The sequence below is a fragment of the Anabrus simplex genome, chromosome 6 (genome assembly GCF_040414725.1).
Source record: "Anabrus simplex isolate iqAnaSimp1 chromosome 6, ASM4041472v1, whole genome shotgun sequence".
Lineage (NCBI taxonomy): Eukaryota > Metazoa > Arthropoda > Insecta > Orthoptera > Tettigoniidae > Anabrus > Anabrus simplex.
The window spans coordinates 121,492,232-121,517,007 of NC_090270.1; the positions used below are offsets into that span (position 1 = coordinate 121,492,232).

Genomic DNA, 24,776 nt, shown 5'->3' on the forward strand with positions numbered 1-24,776 from the left:
TCAGAACAGTCTGTCATTAAGACCCAGCTGTCAGCATAGACCAAACTGATTACTACATTTCCACCTAACGGTTTCTTTTTAAAGAATTTGTTTTACGTCGCACCGACACAGACCAGTCTTATGGCCATAATAGGATAGGAAAGGCCTAGGAGTGGGAAGGAATCGGCCGTGGCCTTAATTAAGGTACAGGCCCAGCATTTGCCTGGTGTGAAAATGGGAAACCACGGAAAACCATCTTCAGGGCTGCTGACAGTAGCGTTCAAACCCACTATCTCCCGGATGCAAGCTCATAGCTGCGCGCCCCTAACTGCACAGCTAACTCACCCGGTTTTCCACCTAACTGAATCCCTCCCTGCCACTTTATACCTTGCAGTAGATGATCCATGTAAACTATGAATAATAAAAGTGAAAGATTACAGCCTTGTCTAAACCCTTGAACCAAGAACTCATTCTACCCTCAATTCTCACTGCAACCCAATTGTCAACATAACTGCCTTTGATTGCTTTTAATAATCTACCCTTAATCCCATAAAGTCCCAGTATGGTCAACATCTTTACCCTCGGTTCTCTATCATATATGCCTTCTTTAGATCCATGAAACATAAATGTAATTGTCTATTCCTGTTGTAGCATTTTTCAATTACCTGGTGCATACTGAAAATTTATCCTGACATCCCCTCTGTAGTCTGAAACCATACTGGTTTTCACCCAACTTACTTTCAACCACTGAACACCTTGCCCAGTATACTGATCAGTGAAATACCTTGAGCGTTGTTGCAATCCTCCCTGTTTCCTTCCTTATAGATGAGCACAATTACTGCTTTCATCCAATCAGAAGGTACCTTACTAACATTCCATATACCGTATTTACTCGAATATCAGCTGCATCCCTAATTTTAGACCGAATACTCGCATAAATTTTTGTGCCGATTAAGAACCGCATATCTAATTTGTGGGCTTGTCGCAAGAATGTGCGTCTGCAGCAACAAAAGGAAAGGGCCACTGCTGTGCATAGTCTGAACTCAACCAATGTTAGTACATACTTGTCATGGGGAAAGCTAACAGTTACATGGCTTCATTCAAGCTAAAAGTGGTGAAATTCACGGTAGAAAATGATAACAGAGCAGTGGGCCGTTAGTTTTCTATTCATATAAAAGACGTGAGGAATTGGGAGTGTATTTCATGGCCCAAAACGTTGAGGAATGGGTGAGAGAGATGTGGAACAGTGGTTGCAGCGTTTCTCACAAAATGTTACATTTAAAAGCACGGGTAATTGCGTGACCCCATGACACTCCGGGAAACTTATTCAAAGCAAGTCATGTGTGGGCTGCTTGGTTTTTGTGGCATAATAACCTGTCATTGCGGTGAAAAACATCTTTGTGCCAAAAGCTGCCTAAAGACTACTCCAATAACTTTTCGGCGTGTAACCAGGCTAATGCAACAGAACTCTTATCTGCTCTTGTAAATCAGCAATAGTGACCAAACCTTTGTGTATTTTGACATGCCAAAAAACACTACTGTTTCTGAGAAAGAAGTGGCAAATGTTCTAATTAAAACTACCGACAACAAAAAGTTACATTGTACTACAATCACTACAATTCCTAAATACATCGGTTACCTCTCCCTAAACTGGGGTAATACTAGATATGAGTTGTTATGCGCTAGAAGACGGCAGGAATCATGAGCGCCATTATTAATTCATTATGGGTAACCCAAATGAATCTATAAAACGAGCACAGATAAGAAGAACAAGTACCTTACAACAGGAGATGGACACAGAGACCAGGAACAGGCTGGGAACCGCCCATTACATGTCAAGCCTCGCAACAGCTCTCTTGGCAGGGGCGCGGTCGAAGACGTGATAGTGGACAGTGTTAGAGGGTGGCTGGGTTGCATACTTAATAGTTTCCACAAACTGACTTGTTTATTTGGCCCTGTAAAGGGCCATTGGTATCTTGACATGTAGTATGGAGCTGGGCTGGAAGAGGCTACGAAACATGCAACAGGATTTCAGCTACCTACGTCACTTAACACAGCACCTCCTCAAACTGACGACCTCCATGTTCAATACAGAGTTGCGTACGATGTTGTAAGGACCATCTGGCATGATGGAACATCTCCAGCGTAACAGATCAGCCTGCCTCAGTAATGAAATGGCTAAGGTGACTAAGACTGGCCAGTTCCTTTACATGGCTCCTCAGGAAAGAATTCAGGGACGTAAGATTAGGCGGGAGGTCCTCCCATTCCTATCCATTTATCAGGATATGCCGCATGGAGATGGTTTTGAACAACCACCGTTCACATGCAGTGGAGCTCTGTCATGTTGAAACCACATCCTGCAGTGGTCAAGGAGAGGCACATTCCTAGATGTTGGTAGTTCACCTTGGAGAACCTACAGATGGCGCTCCCATCAATATGGCCCTCAAAGAAATAGGCTCCAATGAGGTGGTTACCAGCGATATCAAGCCATATGTTAATGCTCCATTGTACATGAAAAGCTACATTATCCACACTCCAGGAGTGCATATTATTTAACATTTCCATTGTTGTTGGCCCTCTACAGGGCCAAATAAACAAATCAGTGTGAGAAAACTATTAAGTATGCAACCTTGCCACATCCCAGGCTAACAGTAAAAAAAAAAGGGAGGAAAAAACACCTCTGTGGGATTCAAACCCTTGCTAAGTGAGCTATTGCTAGGCTTGGCATGCAGTGGTCAATTCCCAGCCTATACAATACCTTTTCTTAGTCTGTGTGTGTGCACCTCCTGTTGCAAGGCATATGTTCTTCATATCTGCGCTCATTTTACGGGTTCATTCGGGGTACCCATAATTAACAGTGGAGCTCACGATTCCTGCTGCCTTCTAGCCCATAACCACACATCTCATTATATTACCCTGATTTAGGGAGAGGGACCAATGTATTTCAGAGTTGTAAACTCAAAAAAAAAAAAAAAACCAAACCCCATGGCACTACAGCCCTTGAAGGGCCTTGGCCTACCAAGCGACCGCTGCTCAGCCCGAAGGCCTGCAGATTACGAGGTGTCGTGTGGTCAGCACGACGAATCCCCTCGGCCGTTATTCTTGGCTTTCTAGACCGTGTAAATGCAAAGGGTTGGATAAAACTAGATAGCAAGGGGCAGGTGGACATCACTATGTCAATTATTTCAGCTCATAACACTAATTTGTTCTGGCTTTCTTCTGTGACAATGTATCACTGGTATCAGAATTAGGTATTTCTGATTGTGATTTTCACAACTGGAATATTCTTATTTGCTACTTGTTTAACATTGCACTAACACATTAAGGGATGGGAAAAGGCTATGATTGGGAAGGTAGTGGCCATGGCCTTATGTATTGCCAGGAGTGAATATAAGACCCATGGAAAACCATCTTCAGGGTTGCCAACAGTAGAATTCAAACCCACAATTTCCCAAATGCAAGCTCACAACTGTATGACCCTAACCACACAGCCAATTCTCTCAGTACTACACTATTCATTTTCTTGTAACACTTCTCAGGAAGGATGAGAAAGAAATGTGTAAATTTCAGCAAAAAAGGTATTCATCTTCTCTTCCTTGAACATATTTTTAATATTGTTTCATAGGCCCATGCCTGCATCACAAATTTTGGACAGTAAAATGTATATCTAGAAACAAATTGGAGTTAATTTACCTCATTTCACATCTGTTTCTATCTAACTGAAGGGGTAATGCTCTGTGTCCTTATATGTTCCGGTGTAATAATTATCATTTTTCCTTAAAAACGAAGAGATTTCAGGTTAAATTTATATCTTTGAGATTTTTCTATTATTTAACTAAATCCTGTGAAACAGAGCTATAAATATGTCTGCCCTGTCAATACAATTGCACACACAGATATATACTATAATTTATTTATTAGATATTACAATGAACATGTTTTGAGAAAAGACCCGTTCTCTTCCTCAGCAATCTTTAAAAAAGTTTCAAAATCCATACGACTTAATCCTAAAACACATCATTTAGACAAAAATAAAAACTAACACTAAAAACTTGCATAAAATTGCAACAGTTCCCCTTTGTTGTTGTCTAAAAACTTTCATATTCTTCTTTCAAGAGAAACTATTAAAATTCTGCATACTGGTACTCTAAAAAATCAAAATGTTGACAAACTGTCCACGGTATAATAAAAATTGTACAAATAACTTGGAGCTAATTATTGAACCACTGACACTGAAATCCAGTGTTAAATAAAATTATATTTTCTCTTTATTAATGAACGTAAGTTTTCGTGGCTCATTGTATTAACATAAAGAAATAAATGAACTGGATTAAAGCCACTATATATATATACTCAATAGTTTTCTCACACTGATTTGTTTATTTGGCCCTGTAGAGAGCCAACAGGGTAAGTTTTAATATGAACTAAAAATTTTTAACAAGTGTCTACCTATACTTACCAAATTTTAATGTGTTAGAACTTTTTAAGTGTTTTATATTATGACCCATATGTCCTACATACTTAACTTATTGTAACTTTTTACCTTGACTACTGATATTTTAATTACATGCTACTGTATACATTTCCATCTATATATATATATATATATATATAAATAATAAAGCCAAGCTTTCAGCCAAATTGCATTGGCCTTCATCAGGGCATGTGAAGTTTTGCCTCCAACAATGAGCAAAGAAATTATCTTAGTTCCGCTTCACAAAATGTTTCTGCTAAACTTTCCCCACTTTGGTTAGGCCCTTTTCGTATTCTTTCCTTTCCATCCCCTAATACTGCTCAGCTTCAATCTCTTCATACCCCCACGGACATTAAAAAAGCTCATTTTTCTATGTTGAAACCGTTCCATTCTTAATGCCCCCTCCCCTCCCTTTTTTCTTTCTAGGGTGGGAGATGGGTAGCGATCAGGCCTGCTATACCCTTTTTTTTGTTTCTTTGGTATCGTTTACTGTCCAGTCCTCCTTTTTCTCCTCATTTTTTTCTGGTTTCTGCTCTCCCTCCCTCCAGCTCCCACTGTCTAATCTTTTCACGCCTGACCCTGACCTCCTCCTCATTATATTCGTTATCTGTGTTACCTTCTTTATATATATATATATATATATATATATATATATATATATATATTTATTGATCAAGTTTGTCCTTTTATTGTAAATATTTTGATTGCAGACCACTTATCATTGTATTATTGTTATAATACGATCCGGATCGTTCCTTTGTCCTCCTCCTTTCCTCCCCCCCCCCCCCTTCCTTTTTCCTCTTTTTCTTGTTACTTATTCTTTCGTTCTTTTTCTTTCCTTTTGCTGCTGCATCCTGCCGGGCCCCGGAGATGGCACCACGTCTGGACTTCGTCGGATCTGCGTCTCTACGTTTCTTCTGCCTTCTTCTGTTGCTGCTTTCATCTGTTCATCGTGGGATCCGCGCAGCATCTTCACCATCCTCATCTGTGCTGGCTCCACCATCCATCGTTTGCTCGACGTGCCTCTTCATCGTTCATCGCACCAATCCTTCGGATTTTTCCCATGTGGTGGGAGTATATGTTGTGAGCTGTTTGTGCTTACCTTAAAAAAAAATTCTCCCCTTCGAATTGGTGCTCTTTTCTCCGTCTGCGGTTACGAACTGTCTGCTTCCCGGCTGCTTGTATTACTGCTGTCACTGCTTGCCTGTATGGCGCATCCACTCTGACGTCACGCCTATAGTATGTTCTCGATCTACCCCGCTGGCATATATATATGGCCTTGTGTCATTCATTCGGCAGGTCAGTTGTGGTATAACCTTGTTGAAGACAGTGGGAGCTGGAACTCTCCACACGGCTGGACCGTGTCAATTTTACTTGTAAACTTCATACTGGACTTCTGTCAAGGGTGAGCAGACACTGTTTCTTTCTATCATTTAACGTGCCCTACCTTCCTATACTTGGGCTTCGCCGTAGTAACGAAAATTGAACTTTGCTACCTTCAGGATACATCTGAGTATTCATGCAGCGCAAATGTTCTGCCTTTTGGACATTCATATTCCTAAAATGTGGTGTAAAATGGTGTACTGGACAGCTGATCTAATATTCTAGTCCATAAACATTCCTTACTTTTGTGATGAACTTTTGCATCGCGTCTGTTAGTGCTGGGGACTTGGCGGCTTGATCCTTATCCTATCCCATACCTCCGTTTCTTATTTCCTTATTCTATCCTTTATCTTCTATCTATTTTTATTTCTTTCCTTATCCCATTTATCTGTTAATTTTGCGTAAAAATGGCGCTTGCTCAAAAGATGTGGTCTGCTAATTTAATTTGTATGTTCATCGGTTAGCTTCTATTTTATTATCGCTTCTGCGCATGTGTGTGTGTTTTAATCCCTTCTGGGATCATTTGTTAGAATTCTTTTTTTTTCTTTTTAATCTACCAAAAGGATCAGTCCCTGAAACTGGAGATTGGTTTATTTCAATTCTGAATCTCTTGAATTGTTTGGCATGAGGTTACATTACAATGTCATATTGTAAATATTGTATCAATTTGTGAGCTTATCTTGCAACTTTGTATTCTACTGGCACGAGTCTGAAACTTTATTTGATGTACCTCCCTTCTATCGTATTGTGTAATATAATGCAAAGAAACTGATTTCAGAATCTATGGGTCCCCCCCCCCCCAATTCTTTTTCTTTTTCCCCTAATTGCAGTGTCGGAACATATGTCCAAAGATTGTAGTCATTGGTGCTTAGGAATTCGATTATGATGATGTAATTAAAATTTGTATCACCTACGTGTCTTAAAATCGAACTTAACGCTTTTTATTACGCCATATGCTGGTTCATACTATTTGTTTTGATGTAAATATAATTTGTTACCCCTTTGAGATTGGTATAATATATTTGTTATTTCCAAACTTGTTTTCCAAAATTCTCTTTCACGAGTTCCTTTCGCCTATTACTTCTGTTTTCACTGGTACCTACTACGGCAATTCTCTTGGGTAGCGGCCCTTTAACTTGTTTATGCACATGTATAGAGCTCTAAATTGCACTGTTTACGGTAATGTTGACACGATGTATTGAACTGTTATATTCTCATGTTGCACGCTTCTCGGCACTCTGCGCGGTTGTGTACTGTCAGTTCTGGGTACTTTGATATCTTGTTGTCTAGTGTCCCGATCAAGGGCACTTTCTTAAAAGCAAATCTCAATTACAACGCTATTTCTAGCAAGTTGATAGTAAGCAAAGACACTATCAAGTACAAAGACCGTAACAGAAGGAACATGGAAGTCATGCCCGTACTATCCACGGCCTTATTATTATTTATAAATTTCATTTTCCGTATTGACAGATTCAAAGTATAGATAAGAAAAGTGTTTTTCCACCAATCAATACACAATTTATTTTAAATAGATTAAACTAGTACCGGTTTCGGCTCTTTAATGGCCATCATCAGCTAGTACATGATTCGTTTCAACCATTAGAGAATTTACAAGTTGTTATTGTATTAGACATCCGGATGTCTAATGGGGGATGGAAATGTATACAGTAGCATGTAATTAAAATATCAGTAGTCATGGTAAAAAGTTACAATAAGTTAGAACATGAGTATGTAGGACATATTAAAACATATGGGTCATAATATAAAACACTTCAAAAGTTTTAACACATTAAAATTTGGTAAGTATAGGTAGACACTTGTTAAAAATTTTTAGTTCATGTTACATAGGTTCCATTCTTCTATCTTCTGTGTAGTTCCATTGCTTTTATGTTATGTTGATTTTAGCTGTGTATGGTAATCTTCGAGAAATTTCTGAAGCTGGTATGCGTCATATTGATAAGGACCTTATTCCAATTTGTGATGTACTCTGGTAAGTTTTAATATGAACTAAAAATTTTTAACAAGTGTCTACCTATACTTACCAAATTTTAATGTGTTCAAACTTTTTAAGTGTTTTATATTATGACCCATATGTTTTAATATGTCCTACATACTCATGTTCTAACTTATTGTAACTCTGTACCTTGACTACTGATATTTTAATTACATGCTACTGTATACATTTCCATCCCCCATTAGACATCCGGATGTCTAATACAATAACAACTTGTGAATTGTCTAATGGTTGAAACAAATCATGTACTAGCTGATGATGGCCGTTAAAGAGCCGAAACCGGTACTAGTTTAATCTATTTAAAATACACTGACTGACAGAGCAAATGCAACACCAAGAAGGAGTGGTCAGAACTTTATGCCAATTGCAGGGTAGACTGACGTCACTGAGGTATCCTCATGATGTGAAATGCGCCGCTGTGCTGCGCACGTAGCGAACGATAAATGGGACACGGCGTTGGCGAATGGCCCACTTCGTACCGTGATTTCTCAGCCGACAGTCATTGTAGAACGTGTTGTCGTGTGCCACAGGACACGTGTATAGCTAAGAATGCCAGGCCGCCGTCAACGGAGGCATTTCCAGCAGACAGACGACTTTACGAGGGGTATGGTGATCGGGCTGAGAAGGGCAGGTTGGTCGCTTCGTCAATAGGGATGTGTCCACGGTGTAGCGCCTGTGGCGAAGATGGTTGGCGCAGGGACATGTGGCACGTGCGAGGGGTCCAGGCGCAGCCCGAGTGACGTCAGCACGCGAGGATCGGCACATCCGCCGCCAAGCGGTGGCAGCCCCGCACGCCACGTCAACCGCCATTCTTCAGCATGTGCAAGACACCCTGGCTGTTCCAATATCGACCAGAACAATTTCCCGTCGATTGGTTGAAGGAGGCCTGCACTCCCGGCGTCCGCTCAGAAGACTACCATTGACTCCACAGCATAGACGTGCACACCTGGCATGGTGCCGGGCTAGAGCGACTTGGATGAGGGAATGGCGGAACGTCGTGTTCTCCGATGAGTCACGCTTATGTTCTGTCAGTGATAGTCACCGCAGACGAGTGTGGCGTCGGCGTGGAGAAAGGTCAAATCCGGCAGTAACTGTGGAGCGCCCTACCGCTAGACAACGCGGCATCATGGTTTGGGGCGCTATTGCGTATGATTCCACGTCACCTTTAGTGCGTATTCAAGGCACGTTAAATGCCCACCGCTACGTGCAGCATGTGCTGCGGCCGGTGGCACTCCCGTACCTTCAGGGGCTGCCCAATGCTCTGTTTCAGCAGGATAATGCCCGCTCACACACTGCTCGCATCTCCCAACAGGCTCTACGAGGTGTACAGATGCTTCCGTGGCCAGCGTACTCTCCGGATCTCTCACCAATCGAACACGTGTGGGATCTCATTGGACGCCGTTTGCAAACTCTACCCCAGCCTCGTATGGACGACCAACTGTGGCAAATGGTTGACAGAGAATGGAGAACCATCCCTCAGGACACCATCCGCACTCTTATTGACTCTGTACCTCGACGTGTTTCTGCGTGCATCGCCGCTCGCGGTGGTCCTACATCCTACTGAGTCGATGCCGTGCGCATTGTGTAACCTGCATATCGGTTTGAAATAAACATCAATTATTCGTCCGTGCCGTCTCTGTTTTTTCCCCAACTTTCATCCCTTTCGAACCACTCCTTCTTGGTAATGCATTTGCTCTGTCAGTCAGTGTAAATTGTGTATTGATTGGTGCAAAAACACTTTTCTTATCTATACCTATCCACGGCCTACCCCACTAACTGGACTCAAGCATCGTGGCGCTGTGCTGTGGTGGTTGGGAGGGAAGTTACTGATGCACCGCCCTCTGTCGACAGTTTGAGTGCGTCCCGCTGTGCCATGGTGGTGTTATGCATGTATTTCTGCAGTACAGGTCTCGATGTATTTGATAACTTGAAGCCGTCTTCCCTGTTGATGTTATTTGGGCGCAGCTCTATCTCTATGGCTTCCCTCACAAGACGAGCATAGAAGTCTTTTACAGGCGCGATGACCTTCGCCTGGTCAAAGAGGATTTCGTGGTCTGTACTGTAGAAATGTTCTGCTATGGCAGACTGGCTTATAGCGTTCTCTGTGGAGGATGAAAGAGCGACATTCTTTACCGATCTGATGTGCTCTTTCACCCTGGTGCTAACAAGCCTTTTTGTCATGCCAACATATGAACAACCACAACCACATGGTATTTCATACACGCCCGGTGTTTCAAGACGTGGCTTCTCTTTGACTGGTCGAAACAGGGATTTGAGCTTCCGGTCTGCGGTGAAAACTGGAATTATATTGTACTTCTTAAGAATGCGCCCTATTCTGTCAGTTATACCTGCAACGTAAGGAAGGAATACTTTTTTCTTTTCGTTGTAGTCCTGGTTGGTGCTATTCAAGTTAGGCTCCTTGATCTTCACAGCTCGTGTTACGTCTCCAGATGTATAGCCGTTTTTCTTCATGGATGTTGTCAGTTCTCTCATTGCACTCGAGCGGTTATCATCGTCTGCAACATTATTCACCCTAGTATATAACGTTCGAAGGAGAGCTGCTTTCTGGGAGGGGTGGTGATGTGAAGATTTATGAAGGTATCTTTCAGAATGTGTAGGTTTCTTGTACATTGCATGGCCTAGTGTACCATCGTTCTTCTTGTATACTAACACATCAAGAAAAGGTAATTTGCCTTCATTTCCTACTTCCATTGTGAACTTGATCTTACTGTTAATGGAATTTAGGTGCTCTAAAAATTCACTTAAAGTTTCCTTTCCATGTGGCCAGACCGGAAAAGTGTCATCCACGTAACGATAGAAGCACTTATGTTTCAATGGCGCTGTTGTTAATGCAGTAGACTCAAAGTGTTTCATAAAAATATTAGCAGCCACTGGTGACAAAGGTGAACCCATTGCTGCTCCTTCTGTCTGTTCGTAATAATCCCCTTTGTAGTAGAAGTAAGTGGATTTTAAACAAACTGCTGCCAGATTGGTCAAGTCCTCAGACAGGTACTCTCCGATGTAAGCAAGTGTTTCTTCTACAGGTATATTAGTGAAAAGTGATGTAACATCAAAGCTTACCAGGATGTCACCTTCGTCCACCCGTAGTTCACGTAACTTCTGCAAGAAATGTTTTGAATCTTTAATGTGATGTTCTGTCTTCCCTGTTTCTGGCTGTAGCAGTGATGAAATATAGCGACCCATGAGTTAGCCCCGACATGCTGGTAACCCAGAGTGTAATGAACAGCGATGGACTGTCACTCCTGATAGTGTACAATGTGTTACACTGTTGTGCCAGAGCCGAGGAGATTGCAGATCTGTCCTGCAATGCCATTCGGATAAGGCGTCGATCTTCTCGGGGGGATGGTCTGGGTAGTGCGACCAGACCCATCTCGTCATGTTCTACGGCCTTCCGTGAACCATTCTGTACACACCCGTTACACTTCCGAAATATTTCGCCCCACACGTGCAACAATTTCCCGGATGGATGCATCACGTTCTCTCATGCCAATAATGTACCCTCTTTCAAACTCACTCATTTGACGGTACGGTTCTCGGATATGTCTGCGAGGCATCCTGCACATCTACTCAAGTCACACTGATCCATTACGTTCGGTTTATAGCGACGAGAGCCGCAGGCACATTTCCCCAGTCCGTGATGGTGCGCAGAGATATCAATGTGGTCTATGAACCTTACGGCCGACATGGTTCAAATGCTAATCATCTCTTCAGAACATACTAATGCACATGTCCTGTGAATACAAACTTCCTATCTCTAGTCTTTCAAGGTGTTCTGGTTTTTATGAACATATTCTGAATGCAACAACTGCGAAGCCATTCTTCCTCTTTTTTTTTTTTTATTGTAAAGATTTTTTCTTTGTATCTGTATGCTCATAAGACAAGTAGAAGTCACGCAGCCTAACAACACATAAACTGTTAACATTGGCGCTTTCACGGCCCGTACTTGTAGACATGATATGGGCTTTTGGGCTTATGCCATGTTAAGAAATCAAGGTAAACCTCTTTACATTTCACGGAGAACTTTGCTCCGCATTTTCAGAAGAAAATCTCGACTGTTCACAAGAAGATTTCTATCATAATGAGGATTTGAATTTAAGAATGCTTGACCATTGGAGCTGCAGTGGTATGCTCATTCGTCACCAGGTGGCTCGCTGTATGCTGGCACAGCACTAGTATTCCATGCGGGAGCTGACGAATACATTAAGCTCCAATTAAAGATGTTTTATCACAGTGAGTGTGTGTGAGAAGTAACAGAGAGGACCGTTAGACGAATCAGGGACGAATGTGGTAGCAGAAATAAACTAATAAAATAAAATGCAATGACAGGCACCAGGATAGAATAGAACAATGCTGAAGAACAGAAAAAGTGTGGAGAAAACCAGAGGATGACAATGATGTGTGTGTGTATGGGGGGGGGGGACAAAACCAATTTACACACATTATGAAAATAGGGCACATAACACATAGCTTGAAATGAACCATCTGGTGATGATGAACGTACAAATTTGGAAAACAGCAAAACAAAATAACAATAGAGAAAGGACGGAGAAGAGAACTACCTATGTAAATTCTTAATGGCTGGCAACAATGTATTATTTAATTGATAGCCAGTGTCCCTATTGAAACTGTTAGGATTTTTACGTATTTCCACAGCTTCCCATATAATACTACACCTGCAGTTTTTAGTGTGGGTAAGAGCTTGAACATCTTGGAACACGACATCATGACTCGACGATAGGGGGTGCTCAACTATGTGAGGGACACTCTGTATTTCGACAATAAGTTGTCATGTGATATAGATGTAGATTCGCATAGGGAACCTGAAATATTTGCAAATTGTTTATTAGTGAATAAAGTGGACCTTAGAACTTGTTAAAACTTTGTAATCTCAGTTCAATACGGATAAAAATGAAGTTTACCACTTTAACTGAAATATTTGTCCCAAATGAGTAAATTTATAATACCAATATAGTTGGTCCATTATTGGACATTATGGGCTGATTGCAGAAACGGTATTTAGACAATGTCTATGGTTAAACGATGCCCAAGTATGGCTGCCACATTGCAGAGACATTATTTATCACTTAGACACTGTCTAAAACCGATGTTCAACTGGTCATGTTTAAACACTGCCGAGAGCACTGTTTAACCTCAAATGAGAGGAGTGAATCACAATCAGAGGTTATGTATACCATGAAACATGTAATTAGTATTATCATGTTGAGACGATTCCGGGAAGAAAGGCTAGTCCGACAGCCTCTCCGTGGGTCGCCCGCTGCTAAATCGCAACAATTCGTTTGACATGTATGGGGAGATAGACCTTAAAATAAGGTTTTGCTTTTCGAGACACCTGTTTCTTGAGAATGACAAAGGGACAGTCCAGTAGCTGTCAGCTAGAATACAATTCTTGGCAACAGATATATTTTATTATATACATGGGGTAATTTCCATTGAATCATAGGTCACTTCCACTACGTACATATCAGAATTACGTGTCCCGATCGTCAGAGGGCTGTCACATATCTCAATGGGGAGGGATTCACTTATATTTACTTCCAAGTAAACACACATAATAGTGAAAACTAAAAAGTAGGTTGTATAGGTTTTTTATATATATAATCGTTTACGTTTTCAGCAACTATCAGATAAGAAAAAGTAAGTGGTGGTGATTACTGTTTAAAGAGGAGGACTAGAGAAGAAGAGCCATGGCCATAATAACAGCCCTAGTATTTGCCTGATGTAAAAATAGGGAAATTACGGAAAAACAATCTTCAGGGCTGCCGATGATGCACTTCGAACCTACGATGCAAGCTACATCTATATGGCCCGTACAACACACTCGGTTACACATCACTGTTGCTTCATCTTCCCTTCGTCGAAGCTACCATATTTATGAGTAGATTACACTCACTGTAACAACATTATAATCAAAGCTACACTTCCCCGTACGGTGGCGTGTCGCTTTAGTGTCGATAATATTATGATGAAATTTAATTTCCACCGAAAGCAATACTCTTATATGTGGGCAAGTCATACTCATGCTTAGCCATATTTGAGTAACGTGTAGGAAGACAAACAGCAGACTGATGTTCGGCGCGCGCACCAACGAATTTCATTGGTTGCAAGAAGCAAAGAGTTGCATGAAAGATACTTCTGTCTCCATTTTCAAACCAAAATTGAAAGTTTAAGTGATGTCTAGTCAAACATCGACTGAACATTGTTTATGCAATGGAAGATTGTGCTTGATTTAGACATTGTTTAGGTAGACGTCTAAGGCTTAAAACTAGTCACCGTTTCTGATCGGCCCTATAAATTTTCCAGCTAACTCATTCCTGGTTGCAAGCATTTCACCCCAGTGTGCTAAGTTGGGCTCATCAGTTAGTAAACAGCACACCTACCAAGACGCATGGCTAGTGCATACCGTGGAGGCCACTGCATAAGCTACTTGGAGACACCGGCAGTGCCAATGCACTGTGTGAGACTTTGTCTCATTATCAAAAACTGATGCCTGCCTGGCGATGAGATGATATAGTAGATTCCCATACGGAAACTGAAATATTTGCCCCGAATGAGTAAATTTATAATACCAATATAGTATTATTTATAATACCAACTATATTGGTAATAAGTTGTCAACCATAACCCTTCAACCCAATGCACTTTTGGTGAGTTTCAATGTGGAGTCCTTGTTCAATTAAGAGCCAAATGATTCGATAATGTCTCTCATTGAGCATCTGTTCCCTGAGGACATTACTAAGCTATTTCACCACTGCATGACTTCGAGCTATTTCTTGTGGGGTGGGTAATTTTATGAACAGACGGATGGGGTGACTATGGGAAGTCCACTCTTGCTGGTAGTGGCTAATTTCTTTATGAAGCATTTTGAGGAGGAGGCTACTGTTTCAGCATCCATCAAACATATGATTTGGTGGAGGTGTGTTGATGACACATTTGTGGTATGGACAGAGGTCCTGTGAAACTTAATGTATTTTTAAACCATTTAAATCAGCAACATCCTTCAATTAAAATCACTATGGAGATGGAGTTGGACGGATGCCTTCCTTTCTTGGATATTCTAGTAAGAAAGAAACCGAAGGGATCCTTAGGACATACAGTCTATCGTAAGCCTACCCACACAAATCGCTATCTTCATGCAGATTCTTACCACCATCCAGCACAAAAACAGGGCATTCTCATGACACTCACCATGAGAGTGACACAAATTTGTGAGCCATCAAATACCCAGGAGGAGGTGGACATACACAAATCACATTCAAGGGTAATGGTTACAACAAAGTACAGATTCACAGAGCACTGCATCCCAGACGGACAACTAAGCAAAGCTCACAGAAAGAAGAGTGAAGGGAACTGCGTAAGTCCTCCACAAGCAAATATAAAAACCGTGTCTGGCACCATCACTAAATTGCTCACAGTTTAGGAAAAAGCAAGGACAAATTGTCCCCACTATTTCACCCTGGGGTGTACAAAATTCCCTGTACTTGCAGCAAGGTATACATTGGCCAAACATGACGGTCCGTTGGGACTCAGATTTCACCTCTTGCATTGCAGTTCGTGCTGCCCCATGCCATGTGGTGTGAATTTGCATCTGTTCCAAGGACTAGGTGTTCACCTTTCCTCTTTGCGTTGCAAATTAGGTTCTCAACTTCTTCTGATGGGGGCAGATTAGTTGAGTCATATGGGAGGTATGCAGAGCCTATGGTTATTTCTCTGGGACCTTCCCAATTTCCAAGTTTTGTATTGGCCACCACTAAGTCCTTTGAACAATGTTCCTGCAACAGAAGGCATTTTAGTTGTTTTCTGCTCACAAGTAAACATGTTCTAGGCATATTCGATGTAGTATCGTACATTAGCTTACCTCCAGATCCTGCCAGTCCATCTACTCTGCCCTTAACTACCCATGGCTCTTGTATAAGAGCCACATCGATAGCCTCAGACTTGAACTTCCTAATGAAAATGGCCACAGCTGATTTTTTATTTTGTAGGGTGGCCTGTAGAACTTTCAGTACCATCCTTCCCAACGCTAGGTTTTGCTTTTACCTTAATTGCTTGAAATTTGATCTGCCCAAGTCCAAGCTTGGCCTTAAGGCCTCTCTTCTTGAGCTCTTCAAAAACAATTGTCCTTCCTGTATCATCAGTAGTTGTTGCTTTCAGCACTCTCCACTCTTTCGTCGGAAGTTTGGTGTCATGCTGATGTATCCTGACAAGCACATAATCAACCTTCATCTTGTCAAATCGAGGAGGAAACTTGGTGATGACTAGGGCCCGGATTTTGAGGTTCTTAAAAACCACGTTTTAGTTTTTTTAATAGCTCAAAATAGTTTTTTTTTAGGTTTTTATCTTCCTGAAATAGTTTTTAATGATCATTTCAATCATTACTAAAGTTATACTATTCATTCAAATTTTTTGTACCGGTACTTTATTGTAACCTTCCCGCCTCTCTAGTACAAAACTATACCACTCATTTCAAAATATGGGACAGAATGGCTTAATGAAAGCACTTCAAACACATCATACCAACTGAAATTCAAAATAACATAAAATATTTATGCGCAAATACAATGAATCGTTCATGCAGGTTAAATTTTTGTCACTTCCAATCCATCAAGAAACATTTTCAGAAGCACAGAACACAGTTTTCACTTGCTGTTACATTGTACAACTAAATACATTTCCAGATTTTTCAGAGTAAAACTTTTCTGTTATCTCTCAAAATATTCTTATAGCAGGAAAATGTACGCTCCACACAACAAGAAGTCCTTGGAGCAAGCTTCATTGAAGCAATAGCTCTCGTCCCCATGGTACCTCGCCTGCAATTTCTTCTCCCTGAAGTATTGCAGATACACTGTTCATTGCTGAAAATCCAGCGTTCCACTGTAGAATTTTGGTGAGCTTGAGTGAATAGGCTTCACCCAATGGTCCTGGTATTTCCTTCTTCGAAATGGAGTCTACAACTTCTATTGAATCTTTTAATGGCAACGATGCCGACTCAACACGCTCAATAGCTGCAGGAAGATCAGCAAAGTGTGCCCTAATGAAGGCAAGTGAAACAGCGTTCTTGTTCATGAGAGCTGTTTTAGCCTACACTATGCAGAGTGCATCATCGACATCAAAAGAATTTATAACATTTTTAACGTCTTCAAAGTGATTGGCATACTATAGGGCTGCATTGAGCCATGTCCCCCAACGAGTGATTATGGATTTGGGAGGAAGAGGAGTTTGAGGCAACATTTCCTTGAATGTGAGAATGCAGCTAGGAGCTTTAAGAAACACCTTTCTCACAGAATAAACAATACTGTTTACTCATGGAAAATTATTTCTAACTTCTTCAGCCAATCTGTGTCAGCCATGGCCTATGCAAGTTACACGCAGCATGTTAGGGCAGAAACTATTCAATACTTCACCAGCTTTGGTAATATATGCCGCACTATGACTCAAAAGAAGTAAAAACTTGCCATCCTGTTTTTCTCTTGGCCAAAGAATGCGAAGAGCATCTCGGGCGGTGCAAGCTATGTTCAGCGTATTCCACGGCACATTTGCCAAAACCAGCACTTCACATAAACGGATATTACCGAGCTCGATAGCTGCAGTCACTTAAGTGCGGCCAGTATCCAGTAATCGGGGGATAGTGGGTTCGAACCCCACTGTCGACAGCCCTGAAGATGGTTTTCCGTGATTTCCCATTTTCACACCAGGCAAATGCCGGGGCTGTATCTTAATTAAGGCCACGGCCACTTCTTTCCAGTTCCTAGGCCTTTCCTATCCCATCGTCGCAGTAACACATATCTGTGTCGGTGCGACGTAAAACAAATAGCAAAAAGAAACTTACTTTTCATTATAGTAATGGGGATTTTTTATTTATTGGAGGTATGCTAAATAATTCCTTACCTGCTTTTGGCGGACTTGACAAAATATAATTTTGCCATCTGTAGTAAAATCCGGATCGTTACCAATCCACTGGCGAATCAACCAACTTCGAGATGACTTGCCTTTAGGCATCGCTACTTCTGAGATGCGTAAGCTTCTTAAACTGCCTTCAATAATAAATAGATTTATAGGGAAAATTAATTTTAGTCTGTCGCATAATAATGTGTATAGAGCTAAACAGTGAACAGCGCCGTAGCTGGCGGTAGTCGACCGTACACAATGAGAGATGCACTGAAGCTGGCAAGTTAGGCGGGCTTGTACCTGCTAGATACAGGTCAGTGAACGCTAGTGGGTTGTCTCTTGATTTGTACTGTACCTTAGTGGAATAGTATCGTATCACGTTGTTTCGCTCGCACTAGTTATACTTACAAACCACTTCCAGTTCCAAACCATGAAGTTATTTCAAAAAGTCTTGAATAATGTTTATTTAAAAAAAATCATTCAATTTCATTAATATTTGGTACTTCTATTTCAAAATAACGTAATACTGTCTTGAATAGCTCATTTAGTTTTTTTAGATTTTAACGTCTTATTTAGTTATTTTTAGGTTTTATAAGATTCGAGTAATTTACTCCACTGGTAATGAAATGGATAAGTAAGTTAAAATACTGCAGTTAACTAGCAAGGAATAAAATAGTTTAAAACCTAAAAATCCGGGCCCTAGTGATGACCTTTGTAGTATTCAGCACCTTCTAGGCTTCTCTTACCTCCAAATTCTCCCCTTTCCAAGGGTTGCAATTGGCCACTGTCTGTTCCAGCCAGCTTTTAGTTTCTGGATTTGCACAGATCAGTACCACTGCTCCACTTTCCAGCCTTGGAGACTTGAGGAAGCCTGGAAGGCATCCGTCCGACTGCGGTTTCATTGTTGTTTATAAGTTTCATTTCCGTATTGATAGATATTACTTTACAAAAAACAATATGTATATGAGTTTCCACCTTATCAATACAAATTTATTTTACATTAAGCAAGTAAATATAGTCAAGACTAGTTTCGACCCCTAGGGGGTCATCCTCAGTTGACAAGCGTTAAAAATGTATTGTTTACAAAAACATCACATGTAGTGGTAAAAGCTTAAATTAATTTGAACCGATCATTAATGTTGGTATGTCTGGTACATGATTGGCTAGTGTGCATCATCCATGAAGACACATATTATTTTTTATGCTACTACCATCCAATTTTTTAGGTTATACAATGTGGAATATACATGCATTTATGCAACTCAACAGTGGCAAGTTTAACAATGTACATTTAAAGTTGGTTCATAAATTACACATTGGCTATTGATTAGGACATTGGTTTGAACACTTTTGACTAGAATATCAATGTAACACCTTACTGGCATATATCTTAGATGCTAAAATCAGTTTGTAAAGCCTGTTACTCTTGATATAAACGGATATAAAAGAGAAATGATAAACCGGATCATCAACAAAGTCAAAAACCAACCTAAAACCAAGTTAACCAGAATCACCAAAAATAAAAAAGAATATGCACTGTTTACTTACAACAATAACCATATACATCCCATAACAAATATCTTCAAAAAACAAGGCCTAAAAATAGCATATAAAACTGCACGCAATAACACCAACATACTATACAATTCCAAATCAGTTAATAACATAAATAAATACAATCACTCAGGAGTCTATCGCCTCAAATGCAACGACTGCCGAGCCAGCTATGTAGGGCTTACTGGTAGAAGTTTTTTAATACGATATAATGAACATGTCAACGCCGTCAAACACAGACATTTCTCAGCAATGGGTCAGCACATTGACGATCAAAAACATAATTTCACGGACATTAAGAACGACATGCAAAACCTCAGTATGAATCCGAAAAGTCCCTTGCTCAGCATAATAGAAGAATTTTACATAAATTTAGACAAATACGTGAACCCGAACTCCAACCTAAATGAAAGTATAGACAGAAACAATATTCTTTTTCATGCAGTAATTCCCTTATTAAAAGATTTCTACATCAAAAGAATAAGTAAACAAAAATCTATATGTTCAAATCAACCGCTCCAAGACTTCCTCCCCTCTAACCCCACTCCCATCACTAACACTCCACCCATCCCCCCAAACCTCCCCTCTACCGCCGCTAACTACAATCTCAGAGCAACACGTATCAGATCCCAACAGGCAGCTACAAAGAACGCACGGTTCCAACACCTTACGTAAGTAAAACGACATACGATTTACTATTACACTTTCATACCACACCATTATCACACTCATTATTTCTATTTCCAGATACTGTACCTTGTTTTTACAACATATACGCTTCCACGATAAAATCAACGTGCATCAAGACGCATAATTTCAACACATTCTGACAAATGTCACCAGCCAGAAACATCACGACATACGGATGGAAAACATGCTCCATTAATATTTCTAATAACTCCAACATTAGTAGCTGCCTAATATATCTCCAGATATATATCTAAGCATTACCCGATCTACAGCGGATTATTAAAATGCTAACTGTTTTGTACATATAAATATTTTTACGGACCCATTTTATTAGAACACTATATCTAAGACTGTTATGAAAAATTCGTAAACCCCATTTGTTCCAAAACAATGTACATGTTGCACCACATATCAATAACATTAATGTAATGTGTTTTTAACCAGGCATATATGACATACATATACCACTGTTTTAGCTAGATGTCCATTTTGACAGCATTATTTAATGCCTATGCTAAGCAAATAGTTTTCATTTAAAATTTTAGCCTTATACTAAGACTCAATCAAGAGTAACAGGCTTTACAAACTGATTTTAGCATCTTAGATATATGCCAGTAAGGTGTTGCATTGATATTCTAGTCAAAAGTGTTCAAACCAATGTCCTAATCAATAGCCAATTTGTGTAATTTGTGAACCAACTTTAAATGTACATTGTTAAACTTGCCACTATTGAGTTGCACAAATGTGTGTATATTCCACATTGTATAACCTAAAAATTGGATGGTGGTAGCATGTAAAATAATATATGTCTTCATGGATTATGCACACTAGTCAATCATGTACCAGACATATCAACATTAATGATCGGTTCAAATCAATTTAAGCTTTTACCACTACGCCCATTTTAACAGCATTATTTAATGCCTATACTAAGTAAATAGTTTTCATTTAAAATTTTAACTTTATACTAAGACTCAATCAAGAGTAACAGGCTTTACAAACTGATTTTAGCATCTAAGATATATGCCAGTAAGGTGTTACATTGATATTCTAGTCAAAAGTGTTCAAACCAATGTCCTAATCAATAGCCAATGTGTAATTTATGAACCAACTTTAAATGTACATTGTTAAACTTGCCACTGTTGAGTTGCATAAATGCATGTATATTCCACATTGTATAACCTAAAAAATTGGATGGTAGTAGCATAAAAAATAATATGTGTCTTCATGGATGATGCACACTAGTCAATCATGTACCAGACATACCAACATTAATGATCGGTTCAAATTAATTTAAGCTTTTACCACTACATGTGATGTTTTTGTAAACAATACATTTTTAACGCTTGTCAACTGAGGATGACCCCCTAGGGGTCGAAACTAGTCTTGACTATATTTACTTGCTTAATGTAAAATAAATTTGTATTGATAAGGTGGAAACTCATATACATATTGTTTTTTGTAAAAAAAAAAAAAAAAAAAATGCGGTTTCATTTGCGCTCTCAGAGCAGATGAAAGTTCCTTCACATCTTCCTCCTTCAGTTTCTCATCTGGAAAGGTTTTAGGTATTACTGCTACCTTGATTGAAGTTAGTCTTTCCGAAAAGGACATACCATCTCTTCTTTCTGCTTCTTGGCGGATGGTTTTTTAGTCAAAATTGATGGCGTACTATCCCCCGACCTTGGCCTTTTGGGTACAGCTTCTTCTCCGTCCAAGTTCCAGCTGCTATCTTGGCTTTCTTCCTCACTCTCTTCCCTTGCACTGTTGAGAGGTGGTCTGTTGATATGAAATTGTTGAATTTCAATGCAGAAATCTTCAGTTCTGTCTCTATGGACGTTCCTGGTTTGCTTGTGGTAGCAGTCTGCTCTACTGGAGCTTCTGTTGCCATTTCTTATTTTGAGTCAGCGACAGCCCGTCCAATTGGAACTTCTGTCTCCATTTTTTCATCTTGGGCTTGCTCCCAGATATGCTCTACTGGAGCTTCCTTGATGTCGAAGTTTTTGAAATTGGTTCTTTATAAGCATCCACATTTCAATCAAACATAGGATTTTTACCCCTTCTAGGGTCCTGAGCGTCCTTCTCAACATCCGTGGTGAGGCATACAGCCAGACGTTTTCCCGCAACTCAGGCTCTCCGTAGCAGATACCACACCCCTCAGTCGTCCAGCCAGCGGTCCGCCCCTGGCCCGAACCTAGCCAGGTTTGTTCCCCCTTCAGTAGGCTTACTCACGTGGTCTCCACCTGACATTATCACGACTGAGTTCACAACCGTGACTTTCCCCCTAGGTTGGGATCGCCCCTTTCCCAACCCGTGGCTCGTCCAGCCTACGTAGCGCAAAGTGATGTGTTGGTTCTAGCACCCCGCAGTGAGCCTTCACCTCAATCACCAGCCCGACCTGAACCAGCGTATCACCCATGTGGAGGAACCATGGATGCCTTTCTAGCATGTATGGGCGAGGCCTCCACTTCCAAGCCTTGACTTGGGCTAGTAACAATCACAATGTCTCAAGACGTTTTCTGGCAATACCTGTTTTTGGTCCGCGAGAGGGTATTTTATATCCCTCAGACCCTCCAGACAAGTCCGGAGGGTCCCCCTATCTGCCACCTGGGACACGCCTGTAGGGGAACAGGTAAGAAAACCCCCATGGGTATCAACACCTATACTATTTAAAAAGATCTATTTGAGGGCTAGCTTGCACAAAAAGAAACAACAAAAGAAACCAGAAGATGAGAAGAGGAAAAGATGCTTTCACACAATACCAATAACTAATCCATACTCATCACTTCCACAAAAAATTACAAAACTAAAACACTCTTACCCTCCAGAGATGATGAAATTAAACAAAAACAGTGCCCAAGGTAAGTACATGGCTTTGAATTGCGTCCCAAACCAGAAGTTAACAATGACATCCTTATTCAGCTGGCACCACACATACAGTACACTCAGAACCATAGGGTCCATCAGAACCTACAAAACAAGAAAGAATAAAAATTACATTCCCTTCTCAGAAAAAAAAAGCATATTATTTAGAATATTCTGCCATGGAGAATAGCAGAATTAGAAAATTTGAGTTATTGGTAAAATTCACCTCATAAATACATACAGGGTTATTCAGCCAAGATGTTCCAACTCAAATAAACCATGAAGGATACTGAACATCTGTTTTCAGTTCTTTTAATATTAGTAAGGGGCTCATAATTAAACTTACAGTAATTTTCCATATCTTAACTTTGTATTTCTTTTTAAATGTAACTACATTATTTTATATACCTGACGTGAGTCATAGATATTATAAATTTACTGGTGTGATTATTTTGAAAATCTGAAAAGTAGTTCTTGAGAAAATGTCTTCAAATATGCTTAATGTGCCAGCCATGAACATCCTTATTCAAGTAAATCACTAACCAGGCAGCCAAGGCATGCACTATGTGTGAATCCTGAGCTTGCTGACATATAATGACCTTCTTCTTCAAACAGCTTGGTATTCACTTCAACATGCATGTAAATATACTGTAACAACACTGTACTGTGTAATTTAAGACCTTTAATAATGCAATACATCACAGTTAAAAGAAATACGGTTCCTAAGGGACAGCATTATGTCCTGACATGTAATGCTAACCACTGTCCCCCATAATATGTACCAATATAGACTTTCTTGTTTATTCATGTTATGTTATTACTGAATAAATTCAATTTTAGTTTAATTTCAAACATTCAGTGGTAATGATTAAATGTTGCTTTTAAAGCATACGAGTTACCATAGTGTATCATAGGTTATGATTTTCATTTCCGTGTTGATGTATAACTAATATAATATTACCAAAGTGTATTCACTTGCACATAGGAGTGAATAGGCTACTTAGCCGTTGGAAGAAAGTGAAGGAACTCTGTACATTAACAAGCTCAGGATTCATGTATGTAGCACATGCCTTGACCACCTAGTTAGTGATTTAATTCAAATAGGGCAGCCAACAACTGGAGAATGAAGCATGCTTGAAGACATTCCATTTTCTCAAGAACTACTTGTAGGATTTTGAAAATAATCACACCTTGGAATTTATATGTCTCTTCTATTATGATGTGACAGACATAAAAACAAGGAGAAACAAGAAGACTAAGATGTTTACACAAAGCTTGAAGTTCTTCCTGAAGGGGGTGTATGACATTGATATATGAATTATTTGCCTTAATTAAAGAAATACATATGTTACAGTATTGTAAAAAGGCTTCACATGTAACTTGAATTAATCCAAGGCCTCATACATTCTTCTTACAATACAGCATACTACTGAGAATATCAGTATCCAAAAATAACATTTCATTAACAGAGCTTTGAATTAATTTATCAACATTCTCCAAGAATATGATGATGATGTTGGTTGTTTAAAGGGGCTTAACATCTAGGTCAATGGCCCCTATCTCGAAGAACAATTGTGACAGTTGATGTAATGGTGCCACCTGCAAGGAATAAACAAGCTTTGGCCATAAACATGGATTATATTTATTTTCTGGTCAGGGCGTGCACTGGAGAAGACAACAAAACCTCTCGAGTCATTTCAAAGATCCAGTATTATTTTACCCTGATTAAATTTTACCTCATCAATGAAAGTAGCTCCCAGGTATGTTACGGTTTCATCAGGTTTAATTCTTCTGTATTGAAGATTCAGAATCTTCTAAACTTTGGTGTTTAAAAAATTTTAACCCACCAGTTTACATCGAGTATAGGAACAATAGAAACGCATGGTTAAAATA

General features: G+C 40.0%; 1 protein-coding gene across 1 annotated transcript in view; it reads right to left on the reverse strand.

The window, feature by feature from the left end:
- Der-1 (derlin-1) overlaps positions 1–24,776 on the reverse strand; it is a 63,967-nt gene that overhangs the window by 14,724 nt on the left and 24,467 nt on the right. Inside the window, exon 5 of the mRNA XM_067149893.2 lies at positions 22,840–22,988. Coding sequence (XP_067005994.2) covers positions 22,840–22,988 — 149 coding nt within the window. The remainder of the gene's footprint in view (positions 1–22,839; positions 22,989–24,776) is intronic.